At 37.5% G+C, this 22,501-nt stretch overlaps 1 protein-coding gene across 5 annotated transcripts in view; it reads right to left on the minus strand.

The window, feature by feature from the left end:
* The window catches only part of ARID4B (AT-rich interaction domain 4B), a 92,924-nt gene that overhangs the window by 59,017 nt on the left and 11,406 nt on the right, over positions 1-22,501 (minus strand). For all 5 annotated transcript variants that reach the window (XM_074896760.1, XM_074896758.1, XM_074896759.1 and 2 more), the window contains exon 3: positions 3,103-3,213. In XM_074896760.1, coding sequence (XP_074752861.1) covers positions 3,103-3,213 — 111 coding nt within the window. The remainder of the gene's footprint in view (positions 1-3,102; positions 3,214-22,501) is intronic.

Consider the following 22,501-nt stretch of genomic DNA (forward strand, 5'->3'; position numbering starts at 1 on the left):
AACTACTGTAGCCCAGACAAATGTTTCTGATCAAGTACAAGGACATATAGGACGTATTTAGTCCATACAGATGTTTCTCGTCAAATACAAGGACATATAGGATGTATCAGTTAGATAAGTCTGTTCTTTAAACATCAGCAATGATTTGGTGAGGAACTTCTAATCAGAAGCTACTGCCCTTGAAGAAGAAGATTCTGAAATATGGAAGCTCATTAAAATTGTATACCATAAATCAGCTTAGAGATTAGAGTGTCCTTTGAAGGATCTTTCCTCATTATAGTAGCAAGAAAAAAAATCACATCCCCTCTCAAGATCCCTGTCCAAATAAAGACCCTCGCCCTTTAAGCTTGTACAGAAAAATTAAAACACACTGTAACTTTAAACCAAGATGAGGAATGTTACAAACCAATTAGGGATAAAGTGGTAAGAAACTAACCAATGGTCATTATAGTAAAAGTGTACTCATGTAGTCTGAAGTGCATAAATACCTTACCTTAAAGTTCTTATGTGTAGTATGCTACTTTGTGGAATTACCACCTAGCACCCATCTTTGGTGGGTCTTTTCCATATTTGCACAAATATGGAATAAAGTGATATATAGTCTGTGTCTAGGACTGGCTTTTTGCACTGGATAATGAACCCTGTTTAAGGGACAATACTACCACTCTTCTACCAAAAGTCTTGCTCTTTAATCAAAGCCGCACTGCCTTCAATACTTTTCAGAAGTCCAGGAAAATCTTACATTTTACTGCTTTCCATGACAAAGTGTGTAATGCAAGTACATTGTTAACATAAATACCGTACCATGTACAGAACCTGCCAAAGACTGCTCAGCTGTGAAATACAGTATCTATTGATACTGAAATAATAAATACATAGCACTCGCATCATATTGAATGAGGTTATTAAATTATACTGGTGATGGAAAAGTTATTAGGAAGGTATTCCTCAAAATATTCTAGGAAGCAGAATTTGACAGAATAGGTAAGAGACGCAATTAAATGTATTTCACTTCCCTGAAGATGACATACTCCATATTGAAAAAAATCCTTTTACCATCCTCCTTTTTTGACAGAGGATCTAGTTATAAATCTTAAATGGAAACTTCAAACTAAAAACTTGATGTTTCAAAGTTAACTGACTTTACTTTTCTTCTAGCAGTGCTAGCAGACCAAGGAGACTAGGCATAAAAATGTATCAAGGCCAAAATAAACTGTTAAACAAGTGGTAAATAAATGCAGCAGATAAACTACCAAAATTCCAGACACCTGATAAGAATCTTGGTTAGAGCTAATACTGGGGAAAGTCTGCATGTCCCAGAAAGAGCTAAAAAGATTTTTAGAGAAAATTAAGGGGTCACTTAAGTTTAGGAAATAGACTCATGGTCGAGGAAAGACAATGTAACCACATACTGGTACCGCACTCACACACACACACACACACACAAAAAACCTCAACCACAAATCACATTGCAAAGCAACAACAGTACTGGGGCTTAACTGCCCTAAGCTATACAGTAACAGCTAAGACACACAGAGACAAACGTGAATCCATGGGGCTTTAGGCACAGCCTCCACAAACAACTTACAGCAAAAAAAAAATAAAAAATCTATTCCATTCCATTTCATTTCAAGATCTTTTTGCAAAACACTGCAGTGACCAAACTGCAAGTAATAAATCCCTAAGAAAATATTTATTAAAGAAGAACAACCTTAAGTGCAAGTGGATGTCTAAGAAGATGGGCTGAAAGACCTCTAAAGAACTGAAAGGAGTTAAGATTTCATTGATCTAGGCACAACACAATTCCTGTACTTAAATACTGATACTTAACAGCTTAAATACCAATACTTAGTCGCTTAAACTCAATGGTGCTGTAAAGCATAAACCAGCTGATGCTGTTAAGAGTTATGACTAATGAACTGAAAAGACCACTGATTTGCTCTAAAGGCTTTTTAAAGATGTCAGATTTAAGACTAAATTTTTCTAGTTATAGTTAACATTATTATCAAATAAGTGACAACAGTCCTTCCTGCTAGGGATTTGGGGAAAAAAAGCCCACTTGGGCTTTTTCTCTCCCTCATACATACTATAGGCAAAAATCAGTCATAGCACGAGGGTAGACTCAAGCAATGCATGACAGTTTATAATGGAGGCTCTTTATAACAGGTTATCACCACTCACAATTCACATATTTTCACTTATATTTACAGTAGATATAAGAAAAATATTCTGCCACTATAACTCTGTTGCAGAACAACAATCTAATTTATTTTTCCTAAGTTCTTTTGATCCTTGCTGTTATATTTCTGTGTGAGGTTAAGAGGCAGAGCAGAAAAATAGTACCTGCTCCCAGATTAGAAGCTTTTAGGACAACATTACCCAAACAGAAATATAAGGCCATTTTGCAGTGTAGACTTACTATATATAATAAAAACAAGCCTGAACATTGTTCTCTAGTTCTAGAAATTATACTTTGAATTTTCAAGGGATGTTAAAATATATCTCTTGTATTCCCCTCTCCACAATTTTTATTTGTACTGCATGTAGCTTATATTGATTCATTCAGTCATTAACTAGTCATCATAAAGATTATGTGAGATCCCCTGCCTACTATTCTGTAGGACTCAATATGCCAAGTCTTTGTTGTGAGACAGCAGGGTTTCATCTTATTCCTGAAGCATTATCTAGCTGCCAATGCTAAATGGCAGTGGCCTGTGCTCCTGAAGTAAAAGAAACCATATAGAACTTACTTTGAGGAGTTTTAGCCATTTTCTGGTAATATTCTCTGATACATAAGCCTACATTTGCCATATTTTGATCAATTACTTTAAGGTCAGCCTATGGAATTGAAAGCCACAAATACTGGATGCAAGGAGGTGACAAAGAAGTGAAAGAAACAGAACATATTTAATTGCGTGGGGGTGGGGGAAAGCCCTTCCCTCCCAACAAAAATAAGCTTTTATTTTGAAGACTGCACTGCCAGCCTCCAAGGAAAGGACAGCCTCTTAGCTGTCTTGAGACTACAAAGAAGTTTCATATAGTGCTATTTTGAACATTGATGACTTCTTCCCCAAAAACAGTGTTTGCAGGAAAACCACATACCTTGACTTTGACAAGTCTTTTTGCTGTCTTGATCTTGGCTTCACAGAAGGCTCCTCTATACTTTGCACTCACATCAGTGCCCACTGTGAGATAGGGAGGCTCATCAATGGCCTGGAACAGAAAGAAAAACAACTGGTTTTTAATTACTGGCCACTGGCAATATAGCTGTCATGGTCTTGCTAGCTTTTGTGGACAGAGCATTACAAAACAGCCCAATAATACTTAACTTGACAACGTAGGTATATCACAGCAGTATAAACACAGAATGCCACACTAAGCTCATGCAATGACTACCATGAATATAATAAACTGACACCACACTTGTCTGCAGTGGCACCACGCAAGTCCCCAGCCTCTGCACCACCTGCAGACACAGCAGATGGCCAGTCATGCTGCAATAGTGAAGGCCAACCAAGCGTTCTAACTTCTCCTTTAATTGCCTCAAGACCTGATGAGTCTAGTGAAGACACTGGTGTTTATTTCCCTCAAGTACTTAAGGTTACTCTATTCCTTCAAAGGAAGCCCATCTTCTCTCACCCAACCTCTCCGAGTGTAATCTGGGGGATGAGATGCCAGATATCTGAACCACATCACTATCACTTCATAGAATGTGAGTCAGAAGAGAGAAGACAGAGGGTGACATGCAACAGGAGTGAGGTATGTTTCTAAGAGCTGCAGGCCTCCATACAGCCCCAAATGAGAGTCAGGAAGGGAGACCCAAGCCCTTTGCTAAATCCACATCATGTTTCTGCACCCCTACTGATTCAAACACAGCTTACAAGAGGCAACTCTGACATATCCAGGCTCTCTGTGGGAAGAATACAGAGAGAATCTCCTTCACAGGTCTCGGAGCTACTACTTGATACCGAAGTGCTTGCACTCAGCATCAGGTAATTCCCACTGGCTGTTTCCGGCTCCAATACATCAGAAGTAAAGGCATGAAAGTATGTACCTGAATGCTTCAGTGCATGATTTTCAGGACTTTTTTGACACACATGAGGTGTTAACTCCGTATTAATGATGCTTTTTTACCTTGCCTCTGTTCAGGTCTACCTCTCATTTTCAGGTAACAGAATATATTTCAGACTACTAGAAAACTGTTATCAATCTGCACTTGTTAAGATCATCAGAAACATGAATGCTCTAATGAATCCCTCCCTCTCTATCTCTCTGCATGCACAGTGGATGACTGCATGCAGAGTAGTAGGATATACTATTCTGGTGATAGTACATTCATGAACACATATCCATTCCTATTCTAGACTTAATAACAATAAAACTCAACCGAGATTAATGAGGTATCTGTTAAGACTGTTGGGACTCTGAAATTCATTCCCTCCTGGCTTGTCTGACAGTGTAAATGTACTTGCCTTCAAGGCAGGCTGCAATGCTTTTGCAACTGCACTTGGAAGGATGCTGAAACAGGGACTCAGATGGTGATAAACTTGGTTTTGCTTAGTACTCTCAGCAAAGCGTACTAAATAGTGGCTGCTTCACAAGATTTAAATCTGAACAGGGGAAAGAAGCAGTGTATTCTCTTGCAAAGTCAGTAAAGCTCTAAGAAGGACGCATCCCTCCTGCTCTCCCTGACTCTTCAGTGAAGAAACTTTCAGCACTACAATGTTGACAGTCTTTCATGACAGTTGATCTTCCAAACTTAAAAGAAAGTGTGAAGTATTGAGATTACTTTAACAAGACAGACAGATCCCAGATGGGTCCACACAGATGCACATAGCTAGAATTCTCCTAAAAACAAACACTTCAAAAGACGGTTGTGTCAGTATCAGTCTATACCTCCCTACACAGCCAAACAAATTATTTCAAAGACAAATGCATAATGTTAAGTTTAACTTACAGAAAATAAAGAACAATTTTTCTTCACTATTACTGAATATTAACTGAAAAAAAAAAAAGATCTCCAGTGCTTGGAACCAAGATAACCTGAAGCTCCAATCTTTGTCTGTTTGGAAGTTTATGGCAGAGAAACAGGCAAGTCAACAATCAAACTTCATAAGAATCTAAAATCCTGTTTTAATCACCAATATTAGTGATTATCACTACTCTGTCTTATTTTTAAAAGTTTCTTCCAAAAAGAACATTCATTTGAAGAATGAACATCTGTAAGAACAGATTTCTGTTACTACCATGTCAATTTCAATCCCTAGCCTAAATCTCCTGAAGTTACTTTTACAACAGCTAACTCCTTTCACTGGAATTAGTTAATATTTACCACTGTAAATAATTTCAAAGATTAGCAAACATATGGACCATTTTCTTACCACTGCAGGTATGTTTACTAAAAATACAGTACTGGAGTGGCTTTGAGAGGAAAATTTATACTGATGAAATGCATTTTTTTAATTACCACTATGAATCATTATAATTTTTAAAATAACCAGTGGATACATATAGAAAATTTTCCTGCAATTTTATTATTCCACTGAAACACAAATTACGTGGACTTTTTTTAAAAAAAAAAAATCACTTAACTAAAATTTTCAAAATACTTCTGTCATTCTGACTGATAGTACCAGCTGAAAGAAGTAAGTTAAAACAACTAGCAAGATGTGATGCATCAGAGAATGCAAACTAGAAAAGTTAACAGTAATGATCAAAGTCTGGCATTAATTTCAGATAATCCTTACCACGGCTTTGTCATTTTCACCAAACCTCAGTGAGTCACCTGTTTTCAAGCAGGTTTTATTCAACTGCATCAAAATTAGAGAGAGATTAAAAATAAGTATACAGCTATTTTTACCCTTCTGTTATCCCTTCTCTGCTTTGTGCTTACGTCATTTAATAGACATCCTTGCACTCAGAGTGAATGTATCTTTGCCTATTTAATTTTGACATGCTTTGGCAGGATTTGTTTTTATTCTTTTTTTGCTTTTCAGTGCAAGTTACCAGAAAAAACAAAAAAACAACAAAAAAGCGCAGTATGTTAAAATGGAGCTAAAAATCTGAGTAATCTTGGAAAAGCTATTACAAGTATATTGAAATTATCTTAACAAGTAGCACTGCAATGGTCTTTCAAGGGAAAGAGGGGGATGCAACGTTGTACCACCCTACACTAAAAAGTTCTAAGTTTAAAATTACTGAAGACCTCATTTTGAGAGAACTCTACTAGTCTCATATGTTGCTGCCTCCAAATGTCCGTGCTGCAGTCTCAGCTTTCATTTTATTTTAAAACACAAGGTAATCTGATTTTGCATTTCCATTTTATACTGGAACATAATGAAATAATAATTTAATAATCTTGCACTTTATAATTTGTAAGTAAGAATCACCTTTTTCAGCACCATATCATATAACCATCAACAAACTTTTGCTCAACAGGAAAACTGAAAAGTATGCCCAGCATAAACTATTGTTCATTTATAACGCGATCATGAACTTAATTCTTTCAGAGCAGCTCCAATATGCACCCCAGATTTATTCTCAATGTTTCTATGTCTCTCTACCCTCTCAAAACATCTTTCAGCTCACACAGGAAGAAAGGGAAAAGTGAAGCTGATGGTGATCTCCAGGTTTATATCTTTTTTTTTTTTTTTTTTTTTTTAATCGACAGAAGATTGTTATTTAAGCTCCTCGTGGAAACCACCGGCCATGCGAGCGCTTACACGAGGGATCACTGTTTCGTTTGCTCGCATGACTGGGGCCGGGCTACCAGGAAGGGCGCAGGCTCTCGCCAGGTGACATCAGGAGCGGAACATCCCGCGCTCCGAAGGGAAACCGGCAGGGCTGTACGGGAGGCCGCGCTCCGCGGGAGCGGGGGGCCCCAGCCGAGCGGAGGGCACGGAAGGGCCGTTTTGGAAAGAGACTGGAGCGAGACCTTCCCCAGCACCCGCTGAAGCGGGGTGCTGACTGCTGAGCGTTACCAGCGATTCGAGCAGCTCACCCGCAAAGGGTGCTCCATGATTTAGCTCCGGTAAGGCTGCCGGAGGAAAACAAACAGAGCCCGGGTGACTTCGCTCGGCCCACCAGGGCCGGCGGACGAGCTGGCCAGCAGCCGCGCTTCTCTGGGGCCCCCCCCCGCGAGGTGCGGGGCCAGCCCGGCTGCCCGCGGCGGGCCCTGCCGCTTTAAGGGGAGGGGCCCGAGCCGGGAAGCTGCCAGAAGTTTCTGGCCGCCCAAGCCAGCGCTGGGCGCTGCCGCCCGCCCGCGCTCCCCGGAGGCGCCCGGCGCTCCGGCAGATTAAGCGCGGATTGCTGTCCAGCTGAATCTGTCCCCTTAAGGCGATTGCCGGGCAAAGCTGCACGCAGGGCTCCCCGGCAGCCGGCCGCTGCTTGGAGCCGTGCCCCGCCGCCACCGCGGAGCGCCAGGGCCCGGCACCCCGGGTCCGCCCGGTGCCGCCTCGGCCCCCCTGGCCCGGGGAAGCCCGAGCGGCGGCGGGCGCCGCTGCAGCCGGCACCGGGAAGCCGCTGCCGGCGACTTCAGCGCGGGGCGAAGCGGCCGCGCCGCCCCGCCCCGCTCGGCCCTGCTGCCGCCGCAGGAGCTGCCGCCGGGAGCCGGAGCCCGGCCCGGCCCAGCGCTGCCGCTGTGCCTGCAGCTCCTCCGAACAGTACCGAAACGCGTATTCTGGTGTGTGTCCTGCATCAACAGCCAAAACACAACTTCAGTAATTTCTGGCATTGTCCTGGGTGAGCAAGAAGGGATAAAAAGAAAAGGCCTTCCTGCAGTTTTGTACTTTCCGTTAGGAAATCCAAACAAGTGGGCAACCGCCATACTACTACTACTACTTAATTGTGTTATTCATGGAAGTCAGATGAATAGTTCCTTTGCTATCTCAATTCACAACTGCTGTGGAGTACAGGATTTTCTATATGCAGCAGGCTGCCGCAGCTGAAAAGCTGGTTTACCACTTAAATAAGGAGCAGTCTCTAGGTGACCAGTCAGCAATTTCCACCAATTCAGTGGCTGAATTTTCTTTGGCAGGCAAAGCAGGCTGCTGGAAGGGTTCCGCTCCAGCCTTCGAGCTGATTATACTTGGAAGGACTGATAAATGGCTAGACGCCCACATCATAAAACAACCTGTACATCTTTGGAACTTGGACATTTACATCTGTATTAATAGTTCTGGTCTTACAAGTGTGAGGGAGGAAACACACAAACCCCTCCAGCACCCTTTGGAATAAATATTTTAACACCGCAATCTAAAACGGTAGCATCATGCTTTTACGTACCTTTTAAGGCTGTTGAAGAGGTCAGGTTTCCAGTTTTTCTAGGCATTTAGATATTTTCCATCTACATGCGATGAAATCATCCTCACATCATCTCTTTAGACTGTGCTGCATTACTATATTCAAATTCCTTTGTAAAGTCTGTCATGCCATACAGCAGCTGATAAAACTGCTTTACACTGTCCCTTGCCTATAAGCATGTCTAATACAGCATGTGTGAATATATTATTTCTATCTCCTAATCTGTATTCCTCTGCACCACACATAGGATGTTCCAAGTAAACCACATGAAAACAAGATTAAGCATTCAATCTAGAAACATAGCAAACATGTTTAGCAGGAAAGCCTGCAGGACTGCTTTCAGATTAATATGCAAAGAAAAAACTGGGTCTGTACCTTCCCTCTGTCTTTCATATATACAAAGCTTGAAGAGCCAGGATTTCAGCCTATATTAAACATTCAAAATTCAGCATTTATCTACTCTACAAAACTCCTGAGTCAAGAAACTGGTGAAACATTTTCAAGAAGCTAGAAACACCCCAACAATCCCACAGCTACTGAAAAGAAACAACTGGTTTTAGTTTTTAAATGCAAATTTAACAGCTGTTTATTTTCAATAACCAAGGTTCAGAAAAAGCTTGTTAATGATTCAAGACCCTCCTCCCCCACCTGGCACCCAAATTAATTGTTGTGTTTAAAAAAGAAACATAATAAAGCTCAACATCCAATTTATTTTTTCATCCACAATAGCAAGAGAAACAGTGGCTAAACTTTTTTATCATCATCTACAGTACATTGAAGTTATCCTTTCAGAGGAGTTGTTTTCTCATGGTTCGCACATCTTCCATAAGTTAAGATGTAAGCACGCAGTTTGCAAGCAGAACCATCACATACGTACTTGACTGTTCCAATTACAGTCATCTTCAATCCCACAGATTAGTAGGAAAACCCACCAATAATACTCTACTACTTGAACCCAAAACGCATCCAGATCCATAAGTCTTCTAATAAAGGACAATAGCTTCACATAGCCCATGACTTAAAACTCCCATTCCACACTGCAGAATTAGCAGCCACCCCAAAGTCATTCAACAGGGAGAGTTTCAGAAACTTTTGGGGCAATGAATGCTTAAAAAAAGACTCAATTTTCAAAAATAACATTTTTTTGAAAACAAGTATAAATCCAGTATCTCCTAGACAAGTTCTGAAGAACTATTTTCATTAAAAAAGGTGAAAAAAAACTATGAAGAAACCATTAAAAAACTTTCTCCACAATTATAAAGATATTTAACTTAAAGATTATTACCCTAAATATTTTCAACTGCAGTAAGTTCCACCCAGTAGCAGAGATCTGCCCACACACTGCAGAATCAATCTCTTAATAAAGAAAATTACTGAGTGTAAGAGTGGAAGATTTTGCTTACAGCTCAACCTTGCTGTGGTTAGGACACTCAACTTTACAGTAATAGCTAACATCTTCAGGAAAAAACTACTACTATAGCACATTTAATATACTCCAATTGTCAGATAATAATATATATAGTTGATTTCAAATACATTCCTCATGTATTTTCAGAGTGACAAAGATGAGAAACTTCTAAAACCTTTCTACAAACCTTATGTTACTGAGGCACATAACTCCTCAGAGACAAATGCAGCATCTGAAACAAAGACTGAAGCTCAGAAAACAAACTTCGAAAGAGTAAATCCGTTAGCCAATCTTCCACCTCCCAGAAACAAGAACAGTGCAACAGGAAAAAGGAGAAATTTTTCTGGAAACTTCCAAACTACAATACAGAATGAAGGGCAGTGATTTTTTCTTTCCACATGAAAAGCCTATTACATGAAAGCCCAAGAGTAAGAGTGTGCTTTGGGCAAATTTTCTTCTGGCTGAAAAACAGATTTTGGCTTGATTTTTTTGTTTTGTTACTGTTGTACATTTCAGAGAAAGGCAAAACTAATAATTTTGAAATTTCTGAAGGAAAATGGTTCAATGTTATCAACATTTTGCTCACAAATCAAAATTATGGTAGCAACATCATGATCAAATGGAATATTTCTAAATTTGAAGGGGGGGGCTTCTTATCATGAAACCTATTTCAAGTTTCACTTGAAAATCTACAGGAAGTTTCACATAACACCTCACTAGTCTTGTAAACAAACGTTATACAGCATATATGCTGCTGCTGCCCCCCACCCCTGACTTGGAAGTTACCATAACCTAGTACACAGATGCCTGGAAATACTAAACCAACTTCTGATAACTTTAGCATTCTTTACAGGTGCAAAGGGGATATTTTCTTTATTTCAAATTATTCAGTTGAATGCCTAGCTTAAAGTTCTTAAGAACTTGAAAAGGTGCAAAAACTGATTTTCCTCTCTGAATAAAAATGAGCTATGTGGAAAGGATTTACAGGTTCTAAGATCATGAAGGACCAAGTGACCCAAAAGAAGAGGTTTAAGTCAGTAACCACAGGTAATACTTGCTTTATTTAATATATCTGTTCTAAATGCAAATTGGATTTTAATTATTTTTACTTATCTGTGTAAAGTTGAATTTGTATGGAACTAGTAATCCCATTATTTTTGGGTTTGGAACTACACTAAATTGATAGATACAGAGTTATAAAAATATTTTAGTTCTAGTTTACTCAGAAAAATGGGAAAGATTTCAAAGAAAAAGATTTCAAAGTCATTCTATCCTAATCATTGTCAAAAAGCAACTTGATTCTGCAGCAATTTACCGAGCAGTGTAATTTCCAAGCATTCAAACTGGAATTACCTCATTTCTTATTCAAAACAGCAAATCCAGAAAGGTGACTATGCTTAAAATAAAAATATACAGTATTTAGAAATTTTTTTATCCTACCACACTGAATAAAACCCACCGAATTCTGATTCTGTTCCTGATTTGGTCACAGACTTCCTGCAAAATGATGCAACCCAGCAGGCATGTACCAACTTTCAAGTCTGCAGAATGGGGCTAATGCATATCTTACTCAAAGGCGAGTACACATTTGATGTTTCTCTAGTACTTTGAGACCTAAGAATGGAAATCTATATTCTTTCTATCAGTACAGCATATCACTCTTAAAATGTTTTATTTAATGAAACACCCCAGAACTACTGATCCATCTCTATAAAAATAATGCCAGTTTCTTTACAATTCCTTCTGCAGGTCTCTTCTCTTGTTCTGTATTGCTGAAAGACCACATGAAGGAAAGATATTTTGAATGCCTGCTCCTGCTGTTTATCCCCCTGAATATAAAATCTTTTTTTAAGTCAATCATTGCCATAGCTACCAGATTTCAGTTTTTCTGCAAGGTTTAACTAAATATTCAAACTATTTAGCATTATAGTTCAATACTGCAAATGGTACAACTTCATTACTTATGGTCAGACTTTTTTTGTATGTTCCAAGCCAAGTCTGAACAGTGTTTCTACATATGTACAGATTAAGAGTAATAATTAACTTGAAATAAGGAGCTTCTCACTGAAGACTTTTTTTTTTAGTCACAGTTATTTGAAAGACTTCTTTCAGATTTCGTGCATTTAGTGCAAGAACCAAAATGTATTCATGAAGAATTTTAAGTCAAAAAAAGGAAGCAATTATGTGTTTATTATTAGAGGGTAAAATAATTTAGTAAAAAGGATGTCCTTGACACCTGTTTTGCACTTGAAAATAAACTAGATTATATCTTTCCAATGACAAACACTTTTTCCAACTAAAAGCTCCAGGTAATGCTTAGGAGCATTTCTGAAATTACTAGGTCTGAATAACTTGCCTCAGTTTTAAAAATGTGCCACAATTCTGTCTAGAGATGCTGCTTATGCTATAAAAAACTTGGGAAGTTTCAAAGCACTGAGAAGAATGATATGATAATGATATGCTTGTGTTCCAAATGGATTGGAACAAAGATTATTTGATAGTTTATTCAAACAAACTAGTCCAGGCTGTTCCTGAGCAAAATAATGAATTGACTAATATGTGAAGTCTGAAAAATCAACAGTCAATGAAATCTCAAGAGAAAAAACCCCACTGTTTTTAAAACAATTTAATAATTCTTTGGCAATATTTCTAGCTCCAGGCAAAGATAACTTAATGATTGTTTTCTTCTTAATAAGTTAGTTCTAAAATAAAAATAAATCAGTGTAACTATACAGATGAGGAAAATCCGTATGTGAAAGGAATTCTTTGTATTCTACAGCAAATCTCTTCTAGATAACTGATAAAAATACTGTCATTTTGGTTAACAGAAGAAGATATTTTTAAATACTAAAACTGATAGCAAGAACAAGAATGGTAAATAGAAATTAAAGTCGATCATTATCTAAGAATGTAGGTTTTTTCACTGAAATTGTAGCATATTAAGCTTCTGTTTATTATAATTTAAAACCTATTTTCTACTGTGTAAAACTTCAGAAGCAAGTTCATACCAAGTTGAAAAAAAGTGAACCTTAAAAAAATTTTTAAAACCCCCACCAAATCATAAACCATGACTGCCTTTTCTGCAAATACAAAAGAAAAGTTCTTGCTTCGGTTTATTTCCATACATAGTACACCACTTTCAAAACTAATTACGGTGAAGGAAAAGGGGGGAGGATTTATTTTTATTCCTAGATTAAGAGAGAAAGGGAAAGCTAAAGGGATGACATACTAATTTCAAAATCCCCCAGCAGAATGAGATTTCTCAAACCTTGACCCAAGTCAATTCTCTAACTACAGTTATTTTCTTAGTCTTATAATGTTTAAATATGTATTGATAAAATTATATTATGAAATTCTAATTCTTTATTTTTAAACGTTTTTGTGTATATTTGTATGAAATCATGGCTGTAGCTGATCTGTAATTTAATATAAAGGACTTTTAAATATCACATTAAAAATATCTCATAACACATTAAATTACTTAATTACACTGGCTAAAAAAAAAAAAAAAATTAAAAAAAAATCACATGTAGCCTTTGGATTTGGCTTTCTGTTGCTAACTAGGGGAACAGTGGGGGAGTATACCAAAAGTAATGTCAAAGCTATGTGCAACCGTCAACCAATATGAAACAAAAATATGTAAATACAAAATGAAGTAAAATACAGTATTTTTCTTATTGATTACGAATCAATCCCTCCTAAAGACAGATTATTTAGTAAATTAAGTACAACTGATCTACTCATCAAATCTATGCACAAATCCAGGCATTCAGGAGCTAAATGCGTGCACTGTGGTTCTAAAGACGAAAATGTGTTTGTAGCAGATAGCCAACTGTACAGTTTATCAAAAGCACGGTAGTATAAAATGGCTAACGCCATACAGCAACACAAGAAATTTTACACAGGAGAGGGGATTTTTAACTGCCATGCTCCCTAGTCATTCAGTGTAAAACTGCTGGCCAGGGACAAGACATTCAGGAAGAACTATGAAAATTAGTTTAGAAAATACCTACAAAGAGACTGAAATAACAATCTAACCACTTTATCAAAGATTCAATTAGGATGGATGAGATTCCTGGGAAAAACAAACAAAAACTTAATTACACATAAAAGGTTACCAGGGCCCTTCCTCTCAGTAGGATCATTTTAGCTGTATTATTCACAACAGATGTCTGTCATACCTATTCTTAAATTCAGGAGTGAATATTCCACACTCTGTGTACAACATATTCCAGTGCTTACAGAGTTTTCCACAGTATCTCATCTAAAAACTCCATGCTGCTGCTATTTCTTCTCTTATCAATACCACACATGAAGACCAGTGTGCTTCTGCTTTGCAGCTTTCAAGAGATGCAACTCCTTAAGAGTAAGCTCATCTGTACAAGAAGAAAACAAACAAAGAACCACCAAAGAACTTATTGTTCAAATTTTACCTATGGGTATCTTTAAGACACCCTGTATTTCTAATTGCTTTCCTCTGGAGTTTGATTTAATTACCTCATGTATTTCTTCAAGCTGGTGCCCAAAAATGGACACCAGGTGTAGCCTGATTGTGAGAGAAGCAGATTATTTCACACAATGATCAAGTAATACTTCAACATTCCAGCATGACACTGGCTTTTTTGGCAAAACTATGACATTGCCTCATGTTCCATTTATTTTTGGCTATTTTTCCCCAAGAACTGCCCCCCAGGGGAGAAGGAAATAGCGTGCAGCACATTCCATTTTCAATAGCAGCAAACTGTTAATGTGGCACATACCATACCATGAAACTCTAGCAAGTGTGCTGACTGTTGATGGCTCCCCAGTTTAGCCTGTTGGCTGTCTTCAACCCCAGACACTAGAATCTTACATTAAAAGGCAGCCAGTGCAGAGTTCTCGATTCTATGTCCTGGACATCTTGGCTTATTGAATAAAGCACCTGTCTCAATCCTCCAGAGGATCTGGACTACTGCAAATCAGTGATATCAACCACCATAAAGGAAATGGGATGCCTGAACGAGTCATGGGAGCTTGCAGGTAGGTCCTGTGCTAACCATCCAACAGATTCTACCCTACTTCATAATGTGCTCTTACCTGATTTTCTTTCTGCCCAGCAGAGCATCTAGTACCACATGCCTACATGTTCATAATATCAAAGAGACTTCTGCAGTGTCATCCCTTGTACTGAGAAGTATCACAAACACCCACAGGTTGTCTAGCTACAGTCTTTCACCAAATTTGGCCAGTAAGTGTCAGACTAAAGTGCTCTTTGGTTGCATAGGAAAGAAGCAATGTTGCGAGATTGTTTACTCTTGCAGTCTAGGACATTAAAAAAGCCTATGGCTTCAGGATGAACAGAACTTTTAGGCTGAAAAAAAAAAAAAGTTAATATTTGTGTAACTAGTTACTTGAACAGATCATAAGGGTTGAAATAAATATTCCATATCTTCAAGGCTTTAAATCAACAGTCAATACACATTAAAAGAATGATCAAGCAAAGTTCAAAGTAGTTCAGACTAAGCCTAATCTGGCTATAGGTATTCACATGCAAATTCTGAATCAACAAGAAACTCCCACAATTAAAGCAAAATATTGTGATAAAGGCAACTACAGAACAGGAAACACTTCTGAAGAGTTATCTGTGCTTTTCAAGATTCTGTGAATTACCTCACGAAATAGCCAAAGTGATCAGGAAAACCATTCTATGCTTTTCCAACAAAAGAAATGCCAGCTTTACCACTTCTGATATGTGCTGATGAGTGTCAAAACTAATTCTTCCACCCCCAGGCACTTCTGCGATGTCTCAGACAGAAAGGAAGTATGCACATGGTTTCATCTCTGGTTAGAGCTCAACTTACTTATCATAATACTAATTTTAAAAATACACTGTACACAACCCTGCTCAGCAACAATCTGTTCCCTTCTTTAGTTTTAAAAGCTCAATTGTTGCAGTCAGTCCCCACTTCCTCTCAACAAATTATCTAGGCCAAAGCTGGCTGCCTTGTCCTCATATTCACTGCTCTGAAATCCTGCAATCTTGTGGCTATTACAGCTGTGTTTTTTCTAGCCTCAAAGGCATCCCATTATAATGGATTAGAATTTCATAATGCATTTTTCTTAGTACTTACAAAAAACCTGGTAACACAGCTTGTAGTTAATACCGTTACTTATTAGATTTCTGAAATGGCAATATTCATAATGCTTTATCTGTTAAAAGCAACAGATGTAATAGGCCCTTTGGTTAAATTCAGGAGTGGAAGAAGAAAAATGGGGGCTATTTAAAGAAAAAGGAATCATTTTAAATGACTAACATACACAGTTTTACTGTATTTGCAACCCAAAATACACAACTGCCTATATAAGAATCAAAATATGAATTTGTCTTGTATAGACCTGTAGGAGCCGACAAAATAAACAGCAAGAAGCAAAGCATCACAACAGCCCTAAATACTACAGAACTGACAGGAAACTTAGAAAAACTTCAGTGTTTTAAGACCTAACTGGTACAAAAATATTATGCTAGAAATCTAATCCAACAGAACTGTTGTGAATACAAGTCACATTTGTTTACTTTCTTTCCTGGTAACTTTGAGTGATCATCAGATTGCAGTTTCGATCATTATGTAAAGTTAGAAAACTAGTCTAGTAAAAAGGGTTGAACCAATTCAGTCCTTCAGGAATGAAGCCAAGAATGCTAGGATAAATATTCTAAGTTGTCTACCTGCAGAAAACAAAACAAAGTAGCCATCAAAAATAAAACAAATAAAATGGGTTTAAACAGTCAAAGTTGGTGACAGACACTACCTACTGGGAACAGTAGTTCTTCCTTTCTGAAATGGGAGGGGTGGGTGGGTAGGAGCAGAAGCTGTGTGCTGCTACAGGATCACCCATCAACAATTAAAGAGATGGTGTGTTCTTTCATGTTTCTTTTGTGAGTTGAATTAACAGCTCACGAGTGTGAAAGGGGAAGGCCCTGGCCCTCCAAACTCAGATCTACATGAAAGATGCCTCTCCCTGTCCATCCTTCCCTTTGCATCAGTTCTGGTACATCTTTGATTTAAAGGCTGAAGTGATTCAGTTCACCAATTCAACAAATAACTGTTTCTGTTACTTTTGCTAAACTAGTTTTCTTCCACTTTAGTGAGTTGGATCATTTCACTGTGAGATCAAACACCATACTTAAAGTAGAAGAGGAGAAATCAATGGGTAAACTGACAGTCTGCCTCAAACCACAACATGAAGTAGCACTCCATAATCACTGTTTGGAATTTGTAAGGTTTTTGCATAAAATACAGAAATTAAAAAACTAGAAAATATTCCTCTCCTCTTCCCCACCATTTCATGTGATAGCATTTTCGATATTTACCTTTCCATTGCATGCTCTAGATTTCTAACTTCTTTTTTTCCAAATTCTAAAAATCAAATGTATGAAGCCCCCAGCTGGACAAGGAAGATGACATTTACTGCACTTTTTTTTTTTTAAATAACTAGATAATCAAGCTCACTACCTCTTCTTCAAATGATCCTCTAAACTGGGTTTCATCCCTAAATGCAAGTCAGAGATGTGGGAGTCTAACAAACAGCTTTCAGTCCAACATCTCCACTAAATCCCTGAAGTGGCTTTAAACTGCTGAAAGCACTTCAGTACTGAAGTATATGCAAAGTCAAATGCAAGTTTGTATTTGAAGTCTAATCTACTTGGATAGCACTCAAAAAACCAGTTTATGTTAAGTTTTATATCCACTGCACTATTTGCAAACAAAGCAGGTATTAGCTTTTCCATAAAAACATTTTTTTCAGATGTAAAAATACTGATTCAACTGAGCATTCTGTAAGAATAGACTGAATGCTGACTTTTTACAGGAAACTAGCAAAGCACCATTACCACCTTATTACATAACCAAACAAAGTAGGGTTTTCCTTATTAATCTGTTTTTATAAAATAAGAAGCCCAATCTTAAACGGAGAATTAGTTTCAAGATGAATTTTTTAAAGAATTAAAATTTCCCACAAAATAGAAACTTGGCTTAATTCAATTTATAAATGGGATCGATCCTGTCAAAAATAATATGTTTGGTTTGACATTTCAGAAAGTGTGATGTTTAATGACTGGACTACAGAGAACTTGTACCAAGATGATGACCCAGTGTTAAGACAATCTTTAAAAAGCCTTCAAGGAGCAGAGATCTACAGTCGAACAAAAAAACTCTCCAGAACCATACAGCTGGACAAGCAAGATTCCACAGACCTCCTCTTTCAATGGTCTCATGGTCCTGTGTGGACTTAACTTGGGGAGCCCATTAGCATCATTTGACACAGCACATGCACTCAAAGATACACTACAGTTACAGGAAGATGGCCATGCAGACTTCCTCCCCCCTTCACAGAGCCTGACATTGCTATTAAAAAAATTCAACTAAAGGAAGGCTAAATATCATTACACGGGTAATTTCAGTCAATTATACCTCTAGCATCTAGTTTCTTCTGCAAAAATCAGACTTGGTGGAAATAGTCATCTAAATTCTCATTTCAGACTATATTAAATTAAAAGCATATAGCACAAAGATACCTTATCTACAGAAAAAAGTTCTGTTCTTTCCACCAACTTGCCTTCTGCTTTTCCAGACAAGTTGTTTTCATCTCAGAAAAAGCTTAAGGGTCAGATTCACTAAGATCCAAACACAAGTAACGTAACCTGAAGATGCACTTCAGAACAGTCAAACCAGGCTCTCCTTCCCTTTCCAATGACTTGCTCTGCAGAACTGTCCTCAAATTTCTCCTCTGGCTTCAGCAGATTTAGCATACACAGACCAACAATCTTTCTTCCCTTTTAGCTCAGCACCAGCAATAACTTTTCAGATTCACATTTTGCAAACCAGCCAAACTCAAAGATTTTTCGTTTTTTTCTGGGGTTTGGATGATCTTTGAATTCAACTAGATATACACTAATCCTAGACTTCAATTTTAATGTAAGTGAATCCTTATTTGGAACATTTTGGTAGATCTTCACTCCTGGTCTAAAACAGCCTCGTATTTCTAGTCAGTAACCTGCTACATCTCCAGGAGAAAACATTACACAAGAGCTAACAAAACACATCTCATTTGGATAAAACAACTAATACACTAAAAGCACAATATTTTGGATTAAAAATAGTTAGCCCTTATATTTGTTTTTCCTGTAATTCCCTGTGCCACAATAATGCACTTAAAACAGCTAATAGAATAAAACTGGAATGAAATTCAAAGGCAAGCTAGCCAACAACCTTTTGAAGAACTGTAGGTAATTTCTAGATACGTGTTGGGGTGGGGGGTGTGTGTAAATAATTAAATGTCACCCTGACCACTAGTACTTTTCCAGCATAAATTAGAAGTATTACGCTTTATAGGAGTATCTATACTGATCTCTCTGCAGTGTATTTGGCATGATACATTCTCGATCTATTTTTCATTGTACTGAAGATCCTTTCCTATGTTTTTTCTCTTTCACACTTAGCAAATACTGATTTTTCTCTCCAGGCTTCCAATAAATAGGATTCTTCTTCCTAATAAACAATTATTTAACATTACATTAGTTAAGATACAAATGGCATAAAATAACTATACACATGTGGAACATCAGTAGTACCTTAGGCTTAGTCAAGCAGAGGCTATCTTTTTATGATGTATGGAGTACATACAGACTTACCATCCTTGAACTGCCTGTAGGTCTTACTACAATACAAATATATACCTGCATAACATCATTCTTCATAGATATAGATATAGATATATCTATGTATCTTTATAGAAAGATAGTACATCTTTCAAAATAGCCAAGTAATCCTTCAGCTTCCTCTCTCAGTAAAAAAAAAGGGAGGGGAAAAAAACCCATAGGAATTTAAGATATCTACTACTATTATTTGTACAAAGAAAGAAGGGAATATATATAAACAAATAAATATAATTACAAAAGAACAGCTGCATTAGACAAAGTTTTTTTCAAACTTTTCAAGGTACTGGTTTTCCCCCAAAGTTCTAGTGAAGCTGTAGGTCCCTGAATAATGAACAGATCTACCAACAAGCTTGCTTGTCTTAATGATCTCCTTAAAAGCCCGCTACAGAACCCACAGCACCTGCTGATCACTGGTTGAAAACCACTGCATTAAAGACACTCAGAAGACAGCTTTTGGAGTCAGACACAAGCAAGGTTGAAGAGAAGTGAAGTATTAGCATAACTGTACACACACTTGCACTATGCAGAAGCATCCAAGCAGCACTAAAACAGATTCAAATTAAGTTTAGTCTACCACTACTATAAAATGGTTGGTTAAGACCACAGAAGGCTCCCAGTCAGGAAGAGCAGAGAGTAGATTGGTTAAGAATGTAGCTATATAATCCACATAACCAATTATCTGAGCCTAGAAGAGAAAAGAACATTATTTACTGTTAAATCTACTGGTGTTTTCTTACCAGTACCTTCTGGGCTACTGTTGACATATGATATATGTACATTCTTGCAGAACATACATGCCTTAACTAAGCTGGACACTGGCTAGCCACGGCAGCAAAGAAATTATTACAGTGAGTAATTTACCTGAAAAAAACTATGGTATACTATAACTCATGCTGAGCTTTGTACTCTGACAAGCAGACAACTTCCATACCGGCATAGGTATCTTTGCACAACATTGCACTGTAAACTTCACAAGAGAAGCAGCAAGTAAGAAAACCTGAAGTTATCCCAACAAAAATGGCAATGCTGTTTTCCCAAACTGTAGCACAAGGCAACCCACACCTCAAATGAACTTCTGGTTGAGCTGCTATGGGTGATGCTAAATTTAAAAAGCCTTGCTGTGGCAAAATACTCTACTGAATAAACTTTGTTTTCACTAATGTAATCTGCCAGAAAAAATATAGACAATTGTTTTTCACAGTGCACTTTTCTTTCAGACAGTTCCTCAAACTGTTCAGTAAATTGTAACAACTCCCCCCTATCCTCAAAGTTGTGAAAAGCTAATAATTTATCTGCATATCCCACTTCCCCAGAATAACAGAGAAAGAAATATGAGAACTATGTCTTCTAAAGGAAAACTTAAGTAACCCAGTGTAATTTTACATGGGTAAAAAAAAAGTTATGACTAAAATCTTAAGTCCATAATTTTTATTTTTTGCCTTTTTTTCTCATAAAAACTATAGCGTTCCTTTAAGAATATTCTTCTATGAGCTAGTTTTACAAGTTTCCTAACTTGTAAGAACACAATTCATTACTTAGAGAAATCTAACAAATATAAGCACACTTACAAAGTCCTTTCCGATCTCATTTTCTGAGAATACAACTGACCAAATATTCCTGTATAGTCAGTAGCAAAGATACTACAAGAAAAATTATCATTTCTCTTTTTTATCCCTCTCCACAACAGCATTCATCTTCCAGAGTTGTTCTTTACCTAAATGAAAAAGTTCAGTATTTAGGTTTTATGTTTGTGAAAGGAGGTTTTGGGAAAAAAATAAATATAATCAATATGGCAATTATCCAAAGCAGAGATACAAGCTTTTCCTGTTCAAGTAAGTTCTACTATTTGAAAACCCTTTGAAGAATTTTCCATCAGAAAATACCCATAGCAAACCAAGAGTGCAATCATTAAAAGTAACACAGATACTAAGAGAAGAGAAATAACCAGGTGAAGATAAGTTGAAAAGGAGATTTGTCAAATGCTACATAACTACAAATAGTTTTAGCGTATTTTAGATGTGTACTACATAGAAAGTAAAAGTGCCACTGTAGCACTATAGGAAGTAAGAACAAGATACAAGCAGGTAGCATTCAACTAGATTACCTTTCAAAAGTTAAGGAATTAAAAGACCTAAACTACTCGTTTCATACCTTTTATCCAATTTAGCTACCCAGAATGCTTCAGTTTCTTTGGCTACTCATCGCTGCACCTGTTTCCGAAAGATCTTCAGCCAGCTTAGCCTGTGACTAATGGCAGCCATTTCCAGGGAGTGGCTATTTAAGGAAAGATCCTTGATCTGCTTCCACAAAACTCTTCAACATATTGAAGAACAGAAAGTAAAATTTTTGAAGTTGCACAGGTGATATAAGACTCTATTCACTCCTTTCAAGTGTGCTGAAGTTATTCTGTAAAGCCCAGGGTTTTTTCTTAAAAGTCTTTAAGCCTCTTATACTAAAACCTTCATTTTTTTAGCCTCTTTTCAAAAAGTAACATTTAGGATTACTAAAGTGAAGGAGAAAAAGTCTAAGTTTTACTTGATAGTCTTCTGCATGTCAACAATTCTACTGGCACTTCCCACATGAAACCTTGTTCTGTTCTCAACAGTTCAACAAGAGGCATCCCAAGAGGGCCTCAGTACCCAACACAACACAGCATTTGCACAATGCCTATCAATATAATATCAGTGCCTCTGTCAAATCAGCAGGTTACAGTATCAACTACATATGTCAATGAAATCCTAATTAATAATATTTTTATGATCAACATTTTTTCCCTAAGCCTAAGAAGATAATTGAAGAGAAATTCTGAAATACACAGCTTAAAGAATAAATCTAATCTTCCAATATTACCATATGACTAAGCAGCCCACTGTAATATCTGCTTTCATGGAAATATTGTGCATCACCAGTGCAAAAAGCAGAATATCCAGATAGAGTTCACACTGACCCTTCTAAGCACTTGATGTGTGCCCACATGCTCATTCGTGTACTTGGCTGGAGAGTTGTTTCAGTGAGCACAAAAGCTGTATTAAGAGAAACTGTCAGACAAAAGAAAAGATGCTGGAGTTCCTTTAAGACTAAGTAGTTTTCCTGTAAAC

Source organism: Athene noctua, chromosome 1 (genome assembly GCF_965140245.1).
Source record: "Athene noctua chromosome 1, bAthNoc1.hap1.1, whole genome shotgun sequence".
NCBI lineage: Eukaryota > Metazoa > Chordata > Aves > Strigiformes > Strigidae > Athene > Athene noctua.